This window comes from Carlito syrichta, unplaced genomic scaffold, assembly GCF_000164805.1.
Source record: "Carlito syrichta isolate Samal-C Ts95f unplaced genomic scaffold, Tarsius_syrichta-2.0.1 Scaffold104817, whole genome shotgun sequence".
NCBI classification, from domain to species: Eukaryota; Metazoa; Chordata; class Mammalia; order Primates; family Tarsiidae; genus Carlito; species Carlito syrichta.
Genome location: NW_007048913.1, coordinates 29,460 through 44,685, shown reverse-complemented (window position 1 = coordinate 44,685; position 15,226 = coordinate 29,460). Strand labels below are relative to the sequence as shown.

Genomic DNA, 15,226 nt, shown 5'->3' with positions numbered 1-15,226 from the left:
GCTCCCGGCCACCGCAGCCTCGACCTGCTGGACTCCAGCGATCCTTCCACCTCAGCCTTCTGAGTAGTCGGAATTACAGGTATGTGCTACCACGCCCGGCTGATTTTTTGATTCATTGTAGAGATGAGGTCTCACTGCCCAGGCGGGTCTCGAACCTGCAGTCTCTAGCAATCTACTCACCTCAGCCTCCCAAAGGCACGGGATTACAGGCTGAGCCACCCAGCCCGGTTATTTCAACATTTTTAATGTTGGCATAGATTGATTCTGTGTTTCATTTCACTTATAGGAAACTAACAAAATAGAGAAAATATCTACATTTGTAATGAGTAGCTGAATCCGGGCTCGGTGGCTCAGCCTGTAATCCCGTGCTTTGGAAGACTGAGGTGAGTGAATTGCCTGGGCCTGTGGGTTCGAGACCCACCTGGGCAACTTGGCAAGACCTCATCTCTACAATAAATCAAAAAAATTAGCCGGGCATGGTAGCGCGTGCCTGTAGTTCCAGCTACTTGGAAGGCTGAGGCGGAGGGATCGCCGGAGCCCAGCAGGTCGAGGCTGCGGTGGCCGGGAGCATGCCACTGCACTCTAGTCTGGGCGACTGAATAAGACTCCAACTCAAAAAAATATATATATATCTTTAACTTATTAAAAATTTTGCTTAAAAATTTGATAAAGCAAGATTTATTGTCATAAAATTAGAAACTTGGCCATTGTTCCATGGATCAAGTCAATAATTATTTTTTAAAATCTCTAGAATAAGTAACAGAATAATTACACAAAATATGGTTCATATAGTAACTATTAGGAGTTCTTCTTCATAAACATTTATAAAAGGACTATTTTGGTCTCTAGATGATTAAACTGATGTCCTTTGAAAGGCTAAGTCTTGCATATAGATGTATCTATGAACGATTCTGTTGTATGAGTCCTTAGGACTCACTGCACATCTTTGTGGGGAAGCAATGGGGAACTGCAGGTAAGAAAAGCAGAGACCCTTGAATCAGATGGTCTGAGATTGAAGCCTGGCTCTGCTGCTTATCAGCACTATGACTCTGAGCAAGTTATTGAACATCTTTGTGCCTCATTTTGTTACCTGCAGAGTGGAGATAGAGATAGCATCTACTCAGAAGGTAGTTTTGAGAATTAAGTGAGTTAATACATTTCCCCTATGTTGAACATTGCCTGGTACAGAGTAAGTACTCCTGAAAGTTTTAGCTAATCTTTGATATACTTTGATTTTTTTTTTTTTTAAAACATAGCCAGTTAAAAGTTGCTTACCAATCTGGGATCAACTTCTTCATTAAGAACAGCTTCATTCTTTATAAGTGCTACTCGTTGTGCAAATCTGCAGGTAGATATAGACTCCTAAGAAAGCAAAATAACTTCTTAAAATATTATGGCATAGACATAATTTTTAGTCATGGAAAAATGATGCACGCCTAAAGAGTGATGTGTACTTAAAAAATCACAATGAAGAAATATACCTCAGAATTAGGAAACTTTGTTCTAGAACATTATCTGTTAATCACAATTTTGTTTTGGCTTAATAAAATGATCAATGCTCAAAAGTAGGAAATCCCAAGATCATAAGTGGCGATTGGCACAGTATGTGTTTTCAACTATTGATTTGTTAAACCAGAACCACCTATGTAAATCATAATCACAGCAGGTACCACAATCCACAAACATGAAAGACTACAAAATAAATATTGTAACAGACCAAAAAGAGAGGCTTTTCAAAGCACCTTACAATCAAAGGCCTGGCCTTGTTTTGAGAAGCACCCTGCCTCTTCCTGTTTTCCTCTTTTGGAGACTGTCTGAATCTCAAACATTAAGCTGAATGCATGAAACATCAGCTGGCTCTAAAGTAACCTAGAAAAGTCATTTGGCAACCAGCCCCTGCCAAAGCATCCTGGGTGCTGCATCTGCTTACATGTCTAGGGTCACATCTTGGGGATATCTTCCAGGTATCCAGAACTTAGTCATCAGGAGCATAAACAAGCCTGAGAAGCTGATGAGTCACCTCTCTCATTTCTTTGAGTGAGATAACTAACTCACAGCAGGCCTTCCAAAATCTGTGTTTAAGGCTTCTTCAAATCATCCTGTGCTATGTGAAGTCAGTTTTCAACTGGAGTTATTATAATACTGGCAAATAACCCCAAGCTGTGACTCCTGGAAGCTATTCACCCCTGAAGGCAAATCTCAACTCAGCTGAAAAGATGGAAACCTACCCGGGACCCTCAACTCTATCTCATGAACTAGCAGTAAAAACTCAGATTAAGATTTCCAGAAAGAAGAACCAGCATACATCAATATTCCTCTTCTCCAAAGAGAGTGTTGCAATCATAGTTGTCATGCAGTTCCCTCCCAAACTGTCTCTTAGGACACTGGTCATCATGGAGTTCCTATAAGGAATGTGTGAGCGGTGTTTTTCTGAAAGGGCAATGATAACCTGTGGGAAAGCAGAAAATTAATGGCATTAACCAAGCAGAAAATGCACACCTGACAAGCAATTGAGCTTCAACATCAATTAAAACAAAAACAAAAACAAAAAAACCCCTAAATTCAGGGTGACATTCAAAATTTGAACACAGAATAAATATTTTAATAACAACATTCAACATACAAATAGTAAAGAAGGAATAAATACATGTGGTATAAACATAGCACTATGAGCCCTGTAACTTTTGGACGGATGAAATAACTTGTATAGAATTGGATATATTATTATTTTTTTAAATCATTATTTTTTATTTTAATATTGTGGGGTACAGTTAAGGATTAGGTATACAAATATGCTTCGTTCAGACACCCTTGTTGATAAAGGTGTCTCCCTATCCCCAGACAGATATTGACTACCGTTAATCCCACCTCCCTTCCCCTCCCTGCCCCCCATAGTTTCCCACTACTGTCAATCCTTTTCTTATAGTATTATGATAGATGTTCAAGGTCCACTATATGAGTGAGAACATGTGATACTCAGATCTTCGTTTCTGTGAAGAATTGGATATATTATTTACCTATTGGAAAATTTGTATAAAAACACAAGACTACATCATACCTGTTTACTTTAATCCTACCAAGATTGGGCCATATACCTAATCTCCAAGGTAGAATTGGAAGAACAGTAAGTAAGAATTGAGAGAAACAGAACAGAGTGATGGTTGAGGTCCCAGACTCTGATGCAAGTTTGTCTATGTGCAAGTGTTAGTCTTACTAGGGCATGCCATTCAACATCTCTGCCTCAGTCCCCTAATCTGTAAAATAGGGATAAAAATAGTACCTATCTCACAGGTAGTTGAGATTATTAAATGAGTTAAAATGTGCAAATTACTTTGAATAGTACCTGGCCCACAGTAAGTGTTGTATACTTGTTCGCTATCATTGTAAAAGGGTTAGTTTGCCTAGGTTCAACTTAGGCTTGCTCATCTTACTCTTCATGCATTTCTTAGGTACTTCATAGGCAGATACTAGATGGATGGAGGGCAGATAAATGAAAGGCTGCTGGGGTTGTCCCAAAGGGAGTCACCAGGGTTTCAGAGTTATTCTAGGCAGATAAATCCAGTACTGGGATGTTCATTACAAAGCAGTAGGAACCAACCATCCACAGAAAGTATTCTTCAGAGGCACTGTGACATCCTGGCTCCTGAAAATATCTTCGCCAACACTTGCCATTGTTGTAGTCCTCCCTCCTCCCAGGTGGGTAATTCCCATCATCAGAGCCTCTTCCCCACCTTTGGTATACAAAACAAGAAGGAAGCATTGCTTTCTGAAGGCTTTTTTGAGCAAAACATACAGCTCTACCACTGGTTTCACTTTACATTCATGACTACAGATGTTACTGCACTTCAGCAACCTGTGATCTCTCTCTCAAAAACCACTTTTCTACTCTCCAAAATGAAGTCTTCACCCTTTCTCCTCTTTCTTCAACCCTCTATCCACCTTCCCCTCCTCTCTCCAATTTCAGTTTAAGCTGCTGTCCACATTTTTACTAGGCATAAGATAGACATAGATATCAGCAACCTGATCAGAATTACCTCATGCCTCTGTCACTAAATCCTCTGTGCACTCTGCCCTTCACCTGTCACCGCTCTGCTCCTGTCTATGCCAGCCCTCTATCCTTTCCCTCTTCTGCTCTCACCTACTTTCTCCTACAATGATCTTCTCTCTCTTCTTCACTAATTTCTCTCTCCCATCTGGACAATTTTCATCTGCAATCTTCAGAGCCACTCAGAAATGACAGGTTTTCAGGAACAAGGCAGAGGTAGATTATTATTTGTGAGGCTGCTGTGGGTCCCCTAAATTGAGTAGGAACCAAATGATCTTCTGAATGGCACAGGGGAAGGGGGTGGTAATACAACCTGACTTTAAAAAAAAATGTTTACTTCTATTTTGGATTCATGTGTAAATAAAATGGAAAATGTTTCTGAAGGCATTCTTTATTTTTAATGTAACAATTTTTTTGGGAGGGCTTCTATTAGTCTTCATCTGGTTTAGGATCAGGTATCCTTATTGATATTATGTGCCCCCCCCACCCTCCACTGGCAGTGTTCCACTATTGCCAATCCCTTTCTTGTAGTATTATGATAAATATTCAGGGTCCACTTATGAGTGAGAACATGTGGTATTCAGTTCTTTGTTTCTGTGCTAGATCACTGAGTATGACAGACTTTAAATCCATCCAAGTTGCAGCGAAGTTCATAATACTGTCCTTCTTTATGACTGCATAATATTTCATTTTATATATGTATCACTTTTTTTTATCCAGTCCACTTCTGATGGGCAGCATGGTTGATTCCATATTTTTGCTGTTGTGAATAGTGCTGCAATAAACATGCATGCACAGGTATCTTTTTTGTAGAATTATTTGAGTTCCTCTGGGTATATTCCCCGGGAGGGGGATAAAGAGTGGAACCTCACATTATACTTAATAACACTTCAAAATATCTAGAAACTGTGATTGGAATAGATAATTCTATTTACTATTTAATGAGTTAAAGAGTTTTTTTGTTTTGTTTTGTTTTTTAAAGTGCTCAGAAGGGCATGGAAAATTATCCTAGAAAAACTGACAAAGATTCAGAGTGGTTACAATGGGCACTGGCACCATAAGTTTTTCTTCTGAACACAACACATTCAGTGGAAGCCAAATGGAAATTGAAACCCTGGAAAAGTGCCATTTATGTTAAATAATGGCTGTAGGCAACCCTGATTCTGATTTCTGCAGTGGTAGAGGGCAAACACTCTTCATTCCCAGTGGTTTTTCACTTGATGTTTGGGCTGATGGAGACCGCAGGTCACACCAGGAGCACTCAGTGAGGTTTAGCACAAGTATGCACGTCCCCCTTTCTTTCCTCCCATGGACTCTGTTTCCATGGCCAAGATGTACTCTGTTATTGTGGCTTAAAATGCTTCTGAGAAACTTTTTGGAAAAAGGACTACACATACAAGAATTCCAAGACCAATAATACTCCAGCAGAGAGAAAATTATTTACTTATGAACACAGTAAGGTACACTCAACTCAGGTTGCACACTTTAAGCAGGTGTGAGGTCTCACAGCTATGGCCAGGAGGGCAGCTATCGTTCTGTATGGAATTTGTGGAACTGATGTAGGCTCATTAATGTAAGACACAGGTTCCCAAACTGCTTCCCATTCTATCTCTATCTTATATATTGAGACTGAGAAAGAGCGGATGTAATTAATGACCAACACTTAAGTGGATTTCTATGACAGATTTGTCTTAGTGTACTATTATGTATTTGTATGCTTTACTGTTTTGCTGACAGTTCAAGCAGCTTTTTAGTCATACACTTATCCCCATTATCTAATATAACTCATACCATCTAGTAAATAGTCACAATTTGTTGAATGAATGAATTAATGAAGCCAGTTAAGCTGTGTTACACTTCCAGGCTTATTCACCACATAATACAGTACTACATAAGGATAATTTGATTATAAAAGTCCTTGAATTTTGTTATCTCATTAAATATCTTCCCATTCTTTCTATTATTCTTATTCCTATGTACTCCTTGGTTTTCTTTCACATATCTTTCCTCTTCCTGGGTAAAATTCAGAATTTCTCTTCCACCCATCTACTTGCTCTCTAGCAGCTACTTCTAGATTTACTCAACCTCACATACCCTCGTTCACATACTGCAGTTTTTCCATATTTATGTCCTTTCCTCCCATGCAAATCTTTTCTCCACTTTCCATTATCTTATGCAGAAACTCCTATTTTCCTGTGAAGAAACTTGTATAATAGTGTAAACAGTTAACAACTAGAGTGATGCAGCAGGTGAAAATGAAACAGAAACAGATAAATTACATTCAGAGAGCCAAGGGCCAATGACATGTGAATGTCTTTGAGATTCTGAGCAAATCAGTTCCCAGGCACCAGAGCTAGGAGCTGAGAGGCAATTCCCACTGCCTGACATGCTCTAATTCTCATCCTTGCCTCTCTTTCATGCTTCCAGTCTCTGCTTGGTAGCAGGCCCTGAGAAAATTGTTATTAACTCTCACTTCCTCAGTCTAGTTCAAACCTTCCATGACAAGCTCTCTTCTCTCCTTTTACTTTATCTTCGTATCTCATCTGCATTACAGATGCATACTTAATGACCACTTATGAGTACTTAATGCAAGGCTCCCTACACTGAACCATGGGATCTTTGGGGCAAGGGCTATTTCTATCTTGTTCACCACTATGCTCTAGTGCTGAGCACAGCCCTCAGCACATTATAGGTCATTATAAATATGTGTTAGCTAAAAACATTAAGAATATAGAAAAATCAAATGCCACATAGCTACCAAGACTACTCATATGCAGCTGATGTTACAAGAATTTTGAAGAGAAAAAATGTGAGGAGAGGAGTAGTTTTAGTGACAAGCAGCAGTTTGCAAAGGTTTACAGAATAAAGAAAAAAGATAAAGGATAGAACATTTCTCTTGAGTGATTACAATTGGTGGGAAGTCTGATTCGATGGGTGAATATAATTTTGTATGAACAGATGGATATAATGGAAATTAAAACCAACAGTGCTACCATCTGAAACAAGCAGATACATTTCTTTGAAGTTAAGCACTTTGAACACAGTCCATTATGTTTTCATATCAATGTTTTATAAGTGTCCTATTAAGTGAAAAGCTCTGTTAAGTATAAGTAGTGTGTATTATTTGAGCAAGAAAGAGCTCAAGAATGCTGACTCTTGTCAAAAACCTTAAAATGATCTGAATGCCAAGAAGGTTTTAATCTCTGGATGCTACATTACCGGGATTTATCTGGTTGGAGCCCAACCGTGCACACCTTGTTCAGACGAAGTACCTTAGGGTTCTCTCAATCTGCTTTTTCAGACAACATGACCATTATTAAGCATTTAACATCAGGACAACACTAGTCTCAAAAGGACTCATCAAGCAGTCAAAAAAAGTTTTGTTTTTTCCCTCCTCAAATGTTTTAGCCCCCAACATTCATGAACAAGTCCTTCTGCCTCACCAATAGATGCTACTGCTCCACTCCAATTTTTGATCATGTTTCTCTTTTTTTAGAATTTGGAAGTAGTTGCTATCTTTAACATTCAACTCACAGAACTTATACTCACAAAGCTAAATGGAACTTGAAAAATCATCTAATTCAATCCACTCATTTTAGAGATGAATTTTTTTTCTTCTGAAAGATGTATTTAGCTAAATTCAGATAAGCTTTCCCTGTCTTTGGAGTCAAATTCAGAAATAAAAAATTGAGCACTTACTGGAGTGGATTGTAGTCAAGGGGTAGAGGTAGGGAGGGAAAGATAGGGCTAAGAGAACCATTGCAGGGTCAAAATTTACCAACTGCTTCCACCAGAAGCAGAAAAGATATTTGCCATCTCTAAGTTATGTTCCCATAGCTAATCTACTAGCGTAAAAATAGGCAACAGGAGGCCATTAATCACCTATATTTATACCCACTACATTTTACAAAAAGGACAATAAGGTAGTAAGATCATACATGAAAAAAAGGCATAGGCTCGGAGCTAAGCAAACGTAGGTTCAAATCTTCACCATACTACTACCTTAGGTAACCTTGGGAAGGCCTTTGGAAGATTTGAATTTTAGAATTTGTAAAATGAGGATAATAATTAACACTTACAACATAGGGCTATTGTGTGGTTTAAATAAAATGGTACATACAGAATGCTAATAGGTATACCAATGTTCATAGGTGCATTAGTCAAAATAGCCAAAATGTGGGAAAAACCCAATAGTCCACCAATGGATGAATGGATAAACAACATGTGGCAAATACATATAATTGACTATTATTCAGTATTTTAAAAAAGAATGAAATTCTGGTTCAAGCTACAACATGGATGAACCGTGAAAGCATTATGCTAAGAGAAATAAACCAGACACAAAAGGACAAATATTGCATGACTCTGCTTACATGAGGCACCTAGGATAGGCAAATTCACAGAGGCAAAAGGTGATGGTTACCAAGGGCTAAGGGTATAGGAAAATAGGGAGTTTATGTTTGGATGATGGCAAAGTGCTGGAAATAGATGATTGTGATGACTGCACAGCCTTGAGAATGTATTCAATACCCCAGAGTTGTATACTTGAAAATGAGTAAAATTAAAATTAAAAAAATCAAAATGGTAAATGTTACGGCATGTATATTTTATCACAATAAAAAAAAAAGAAAAGAAACAAAGCAGAAATGCTAGTTGAATGCCTGATACATAGCATGTGGTCAACAGATAGTAAAGCTATAGTTACATCCCACCCAGACTATTTTACCTGTTCCAAGAAATGAAGTGACAAGTTGATATACTTGGCCTCTGTTAGAAGCTGGCCCCCTACTCCAGTCTTTGCAACTCGCTCTGAACCAGCCAGATCAACCAAATGGAGTTTGGCATGTCGCACAGTTGTAGAACCTGGCTCCTTGCTTGACAAATGAATAGTAAAAATGCAGTGGGAACGGGTGGAAGCTTGGTTCATAGGTGTCTACAAAAAATTGCAAAACAAAAATAATTTGACCAATGACAATCTTTGAAGAACATCAAGATATTTCAATAAATATTTCTAATGCTAAGACATTCCTCATGAAGCTAACACTGTCAACTGGATTAAAATCACTTATAGCTGAGACCTTTAAAGTAAGTTCTATTTAATGTACTACCTCTTGGATTACTGATAAAAAATGTGGATGGGTAAACTCAGAAGTGATAACTTTATTTCATTACTTGACTACCATACATACCTTAACCTTGGCTAGCCATACTGAAAATGCTTAATCTAATGGGAAAAGAGGTGAGAATGTGTGTATTAAGAGAATTCATTACCAAATTGTAAACATAATCTATAGACAAGAAGTCCTATCGTCACTACTACCATTCAACACTAAATTGAAGGCCCTAGACAATATAATAAATAAGAAAAATTAATAGAAGGCATAACTATAGGGAAAGAAGAAATTAAAATGTCATTATGTGCAAAAAATATGGTGGTCTACATAGAAAATGTAAGACATCTCCATACAAAATGCTAAGAACGAAAAAGCTTAGCAGGGCTGCCAGATGTAAGATCGATATTAAAAATCAACGAAGTTCTAATAACCTGACAACAATTAATCAGAAAATATAATATTATTCACAGTAACAACAAAGAATGAGATAATCAGGGATTAATAGCATAAATATATAATTTATAGTGAAATGATGAGATAATATTAAAGGACACAAAAAGAAAACCTGAATAAATGGTGTGCTAGATATTAATATACCATTTTGTAGGTGGAAAAACTCAAAATTAACCTACATATGGATCTCTATATATTCAGTGCAATTGGAATTAAAATGCCACAGGTTTTGCTCAGAAAAAGACAAACGAACTGATTCTAAAAATCAGATGAAAAAAAATCTTCAAAAAAATGAAAAGTAATTCTGTGAAAGAACCAGGATAGGGACTTGCCCTGCCATCTGTCAAGGTATACCATAAAGTCACAGTAATTAGAACAGTGTGGTTTAGGTGCGGGAGCAGACAACTGGGTTAGTGGGACATACTGTGCTAATCGAGGAACAATGTATAGGATAGAGGTGATATCACACCACGATGGAGAAAGGGGTCACTAATTAATAAACGGTGCTGGAATAGCCAGCCGTCCATCTTGAAAAAATAGATGGCTTTCACCCACTGTACGTACACATAAATTCCAGAATTGATTAAAGTCTGGGGTAACTTAACACTAATACAGAAAACATGGAAGTATATTGTAATCAACCTAAGGAGCTAATTAATACTTTAAGACAAGATATAAAGCACAAAAATGAATTGATTTAAAATATTTGACCCAAATAATTAAAACTTTAAAAATTTCTGTGTGATAAAATCCACCATAAAGTTAAAACACTAGAAGATATTTATAATTATATAGCTGACAAAAGCTTAATATTAGAAATAAAGGACTACCATAAATCAATAAGAAAAAGACAGACAACTCAGAAACATATAACAAGCGATATGAATAGGCGACTTATAAGGAAGAAACCTCAAAATAGTTAATAATATTTGAAAAAAATGATCAAATTTATAAGTGATCAGGACTACATAACTTAAAACCATAATCTCACACTTGTCAGACTGGCAAAATTAAAAAAAGCCCAAAGTCTAACAAAACAAGTGTTGGTAAGGATATAAAGAAATGGGAACTTTTACATATTGCTGATGGAAATATAAGTGAAGAACAATTTTTGAGTGCTATTTGACAATTTGTGACAAAGTTGCAAATACATATGACTCATAAACCAACAATAAACTACTGGATTTATTTTTGGGAGAGAAATCTTGGGCAGATATACCAGGAGACATATGTATAAGGACATTAAATGCAACATTATTTAGGTAGCAAGAAATTGGTACAAGATGTACAATTTAAGTGAACATCCATGGCAGAAAACATGAGTAACCTGGGGTAATTATAATGACAGAGATGTTAGAATAGAGTAACTTTTGAATAGATGATATGGATAGATTTCCAAAATAGTGCTGAGGGCTATTCACAACAGCAAAATCATGGAACCAAACCAGATGCCCATTGATGGTAGACTGGATAAAGAAAATGTACATATACACTATGGAATACGATGTAGTCATTAAAAAGAATGAAATTATGACATTTGCAGCAACATGGATGCAGCTGGAGACAATCATTCTAAATGAAATATCACAAAACCAAACAAAAAACCCCCTGGAATACCACACATTCTTACTCATAAGTGGGAACTGAACACTGGGCACACATGGGCACAAGGATGGGAACAACAGACACTGGGCACTGCTAAAGGAGGGAAGGAGAGAAAGGGAATAAGGAATGCAAAGCCATCCACTGAGTACCAGGCTCACTACTCGGGGGAATGGAACCCAACCCTCACCCTCATGCAATATACCTACATAACAAATCCTCACACATACCCATGATACTAAATTTTTAAAAAAAAGTTATATTCAGAGGATGCTTATTAAAGTTTGATATTTCTTTTTTCCCAGTCTTATTGATGTAAATTGGCAAATAAAATGTATATGTTTAAGGTAAAAAATTACCAGTGTTGAGGAAAAATAGCAAGTGAAAGAATGATATGAACACTATCCTAGAATTTACATAATTAAAAAAGCAATGTTATCTATTGTTCATGAAGCTATAACTTGGTCGTTAAGTATAAAAACAAGGACCAGAAAAATATTGCAGATTAATGATAGTGGTTGCCTTTGTGAGGGATGGAAGAGAAAGGCCCAAAAGGGATTTCAGCTCTATCTGCAATATCTTATTTCTTTTATTAAGAATTATTAGCAGCAAGCCCTGGACTGTAAACACATAAGTGTTGGTCACACTATTCTCTGTACGTTCTTATGTTTTCCTTTTTTTTTTCTTACAAGAAAGAACTTAATCTGACTCAAGATGCAAGTGACAAGTTCGTAGTAACATCCTTTCAAACAAGAAAAAAACTAAAAATATTCCAAGTGAATATTCACGTGGGTAAATATATTCGGATCTCCACCTTTGCAAATGGGATTTAACCAAATAATTTCAATATGTATGCACATGTATGAAGATAGGGTAACATATCTGGATGATATTTAAGCCAGAAATTATTTCTGTAAATAAAATTCTTGATATACACCATAGCTGACTTTCATAAACTAGCAAAATATACAGATGTCAAAATGTTGGAATAGTTTTGGTGATGATGTAGCTAGTGAGTTAAACAGGCTGAAAATTTGACCCATTATTGTTGCCACAAGAACTATACCCAAACCTAGCCAGTGTGTGATTTTGCATGCTAAAGTGGATCAGCAAATAACTGTGCATGTAAAACCGCAAACTCAAATTTAGAACCTAAGTTGAGGTGTTTTGGAAGTGACTGGAAGTTATTTGCAGAACTTAAACATGGGTTTCATTTCACTGTTATAGTCACACAACAATAAATCCTACAGTACTGTAATGAAAGTCAAATTGACAATCGATATAAATGGATAACATAGAGATGACCCTCAACAGCTGTCTTCACCTTCAATACTGTTGTGCTGAAACCATAAGACAATGTAGATCATTAACAAATATTGAAAGAGTGCACCCATTTCAAAGGAAGATGAGATTTACATAAACCAAAATTGTATATTCGGGAGTCTATAATTAAAATGCAGTAATATGCCGTAGGAGTCCATGCCTACAGTTTTGTAACTTCTCATAAATATTTTCTGCATGAAGTAGCAGTTGGTGTCCTCTTAGATAAAATTTTCTCAAACCTCAGAAAACATTCTTTATGTGGATCTCTTTAAGTGTGATTGGATGTGCTGGTATCTGCTCTGTGTTTATTTAAGGATGTCTTTATGTCTCATAGGCATGGTCCTATTTTTGTCCTTTTAAAGGTAAAATTGTATTAAAATGTTTCTGAGACTGTCTAAGAACAGATGGCACCATTTAGGCAGATTCATTCAAATTTAAGCACACATTTTAAACAAATGTGCTTTTGGCACTAGAGGCTGAGCCGCTGGAAAAATTCTAGGGATGATTAATCATCCGTATGCAGAGCTTTTACATTTCATATGTCTATGTAAACAACTATGTTAGGCAGTACAGAGACAAGAAGGAATATAAGACGTGGACCTTACCCTCAAAAAACTTATAATCTAGTCAGGATCTAAAGCCAAAATGAGTGAAATAGAGTGAATACAAAATGAGAAAGGCAAAATATGCAGTGAAGAGCGCAATCTATTCTCAGCACTGAGCATCTTGAACCTCTAGGTAATGCCAACCATTCCTTCATTCTGGAGGTGCTCCACCCTCTGCTTACTGCCTGGTTTCTAAAGTCAAATACTGTTCAGGTACTATTTCTTTCTCTAACTTTTCTATCTTCCTTTCCTTTACTCTCTGCCCCCTTCTCTTCAGTTCCTAAAAATAGGTGTCCCCTAAGCTATGGCCACCATATTTCTTCCCCCTGGGAACTCATCCACAACTCCAACTCTCACTGCATAGGCTCTGTAGTATAGTAAAAATCATACACCAAAATCTCCGAATTTGGTATCAGGTAATCTGGTTTCAAGTCCTGATTCTGTCACTTATTAGTGTTGAAAGCTTAAGCAAATTTACATGAAGTAGTTTTGATTTTCATGTCTCTAGAATGTCATAATAAGACCTGCTTTGCTGCAGAGTTATACTAAATGCCAACTGACTTACCAATTGGTCTGCCAAGTGTAGACGGTCACTTTTACATATTTATTTACTTTTATTGATATCCAATAATATACAAATTTATGGGGTACATGTGATAATTTGATACATGCATACATGAACAAAGCAGGCTATTTAGGGTACCCATCACCTCAAACATTTATCGTTTCTTTGTGTTGGGAAGATTTCAACTATTCTAGATATTTGGAAATATATAATGAATTATTGTTTTTTTTTTAGAAGGTCATTTTAAAGGCCACTGTTGATATTCACTGTTGATATTCACTATATTCAGATGCCTCCTATATCCTATCTCCTGCCTTAATTATTCTGTACACCAGATTAGACTGTCCAACAGTGTGATTAATAATTGTCACTAAAATGCTTTGCTGGCATCTTGAACATAATATTGGTGAAACAATTGCATCAGTTTCCCTCCCTCTGTGTCCCGTGAATGGATATCCCATCCATCCTACTCCTGTTGGACTTGTCTCAAATCTCTCATTAACCAAACATTCCTTACCTCTCCCTTGGGTTACTGTATTCTTTCCTTTCTAGTCTCCCTGTATTTACTCTTGTCCCTTCCGATTGTCCTCTACCTCTCAAAGGAATATTTTTTAAAAGTGTATTTGATTCATGTCAATCCTATCTATAACCTGAATCTACAACCCTGATTTTAACTAGCATGCTTCCTAAGACTAAATATCTCTCTTTCCTTCAACTGTGCCTTATGCAACTGTTTACCAAAAAAATCCTTTTAAAATATGGCCTTCTGGCACTTGAACATATTCTTTCAAATGTAGCCTAGCCACAGCAGGGGATGCTGGATGCATTACTTCCTGGAATCGGAGCAATCTATATCTAGTATTGCCAATAAATAGCACATGAAGTGTTACTACACCAGATTTGCTCCAGCCTCTACCCAAGATATAATTTTTGGGGAAGGGAAACACACACATTTTATTTGATGACTGCATCTGACTAGTTTTTATACCAACATTACACTGTATTGAATCTTGATTTTCTTTTTCAATTTTGTGCTATCCACAAACAAAAATATCGTGTATACCATCAACTAAACAATTTGTATGACACGGAGGAGTAGGGCAGAGCAACAACAACGTGAAGACCACTTCTGCTCTCTACCCTGTTAGGTAACAGTTACGGATAGTTTTAAATTGACTTCAATCCAGTACTTTCAGTTTCTCTTTATATCCTCAAAATATTCCTTTTGAGAGACTTTATTTTAAAAATTGAATTAATTTGATCTACAAAATTTTATAACCCTATCAGAAAAGTGAATGAAGTTAGTTTAAGGTGAAATCAATACTGACTCTTTCTTAATGACTTACTGACAATTATTTAATAATCCTTTATCAGTTTCCTTTTTAGGGCTTAGTATCAAAAATATTAACTTGTTATTTTCCCAATATGTTTTCTTTTTTTGAAAATCGATAATAGATATTTTTCTAAGGGCTCACTGGATCCCTTATAGATTCATCATACATCTGTAGCATATGGTTGA

The 15,226-nt window shown here is 36.7% G+C and overlaps 1 protein-coding gene across 1 annotated transcript in view; it reads right to left on the bottom strand.

The window, feature by feature from the left end:
- Positions 1 to 15,226, bottom strand: part of LOC103268653 (kinesin-like protein KIF6) — a gene marked incomplete at both ends in the record, with an annotated part of 69,939 nt that overhangs the window by 40,466 nt on the left and 14,247 nt on the right. Inside the window, 3 exons of the mRNA XM_008066243.1 lie at positions 1,276 to 1,362; positions 2,306 to 2,449; positions 8,772 to 8,978. Of these exons, the coding sequence (XP_008064434.1) occupies positions 1,276 to 1,362; positions 2,306 to 2,449; positions 8,772 to 8,978 (438 nt within the window). The remainder of the gene's footprint in view (positions 1 to 1,275; positions 1,363 to 2,305; positions 2,450 to 8,771; positions 8,979 to 15,226) is intronic.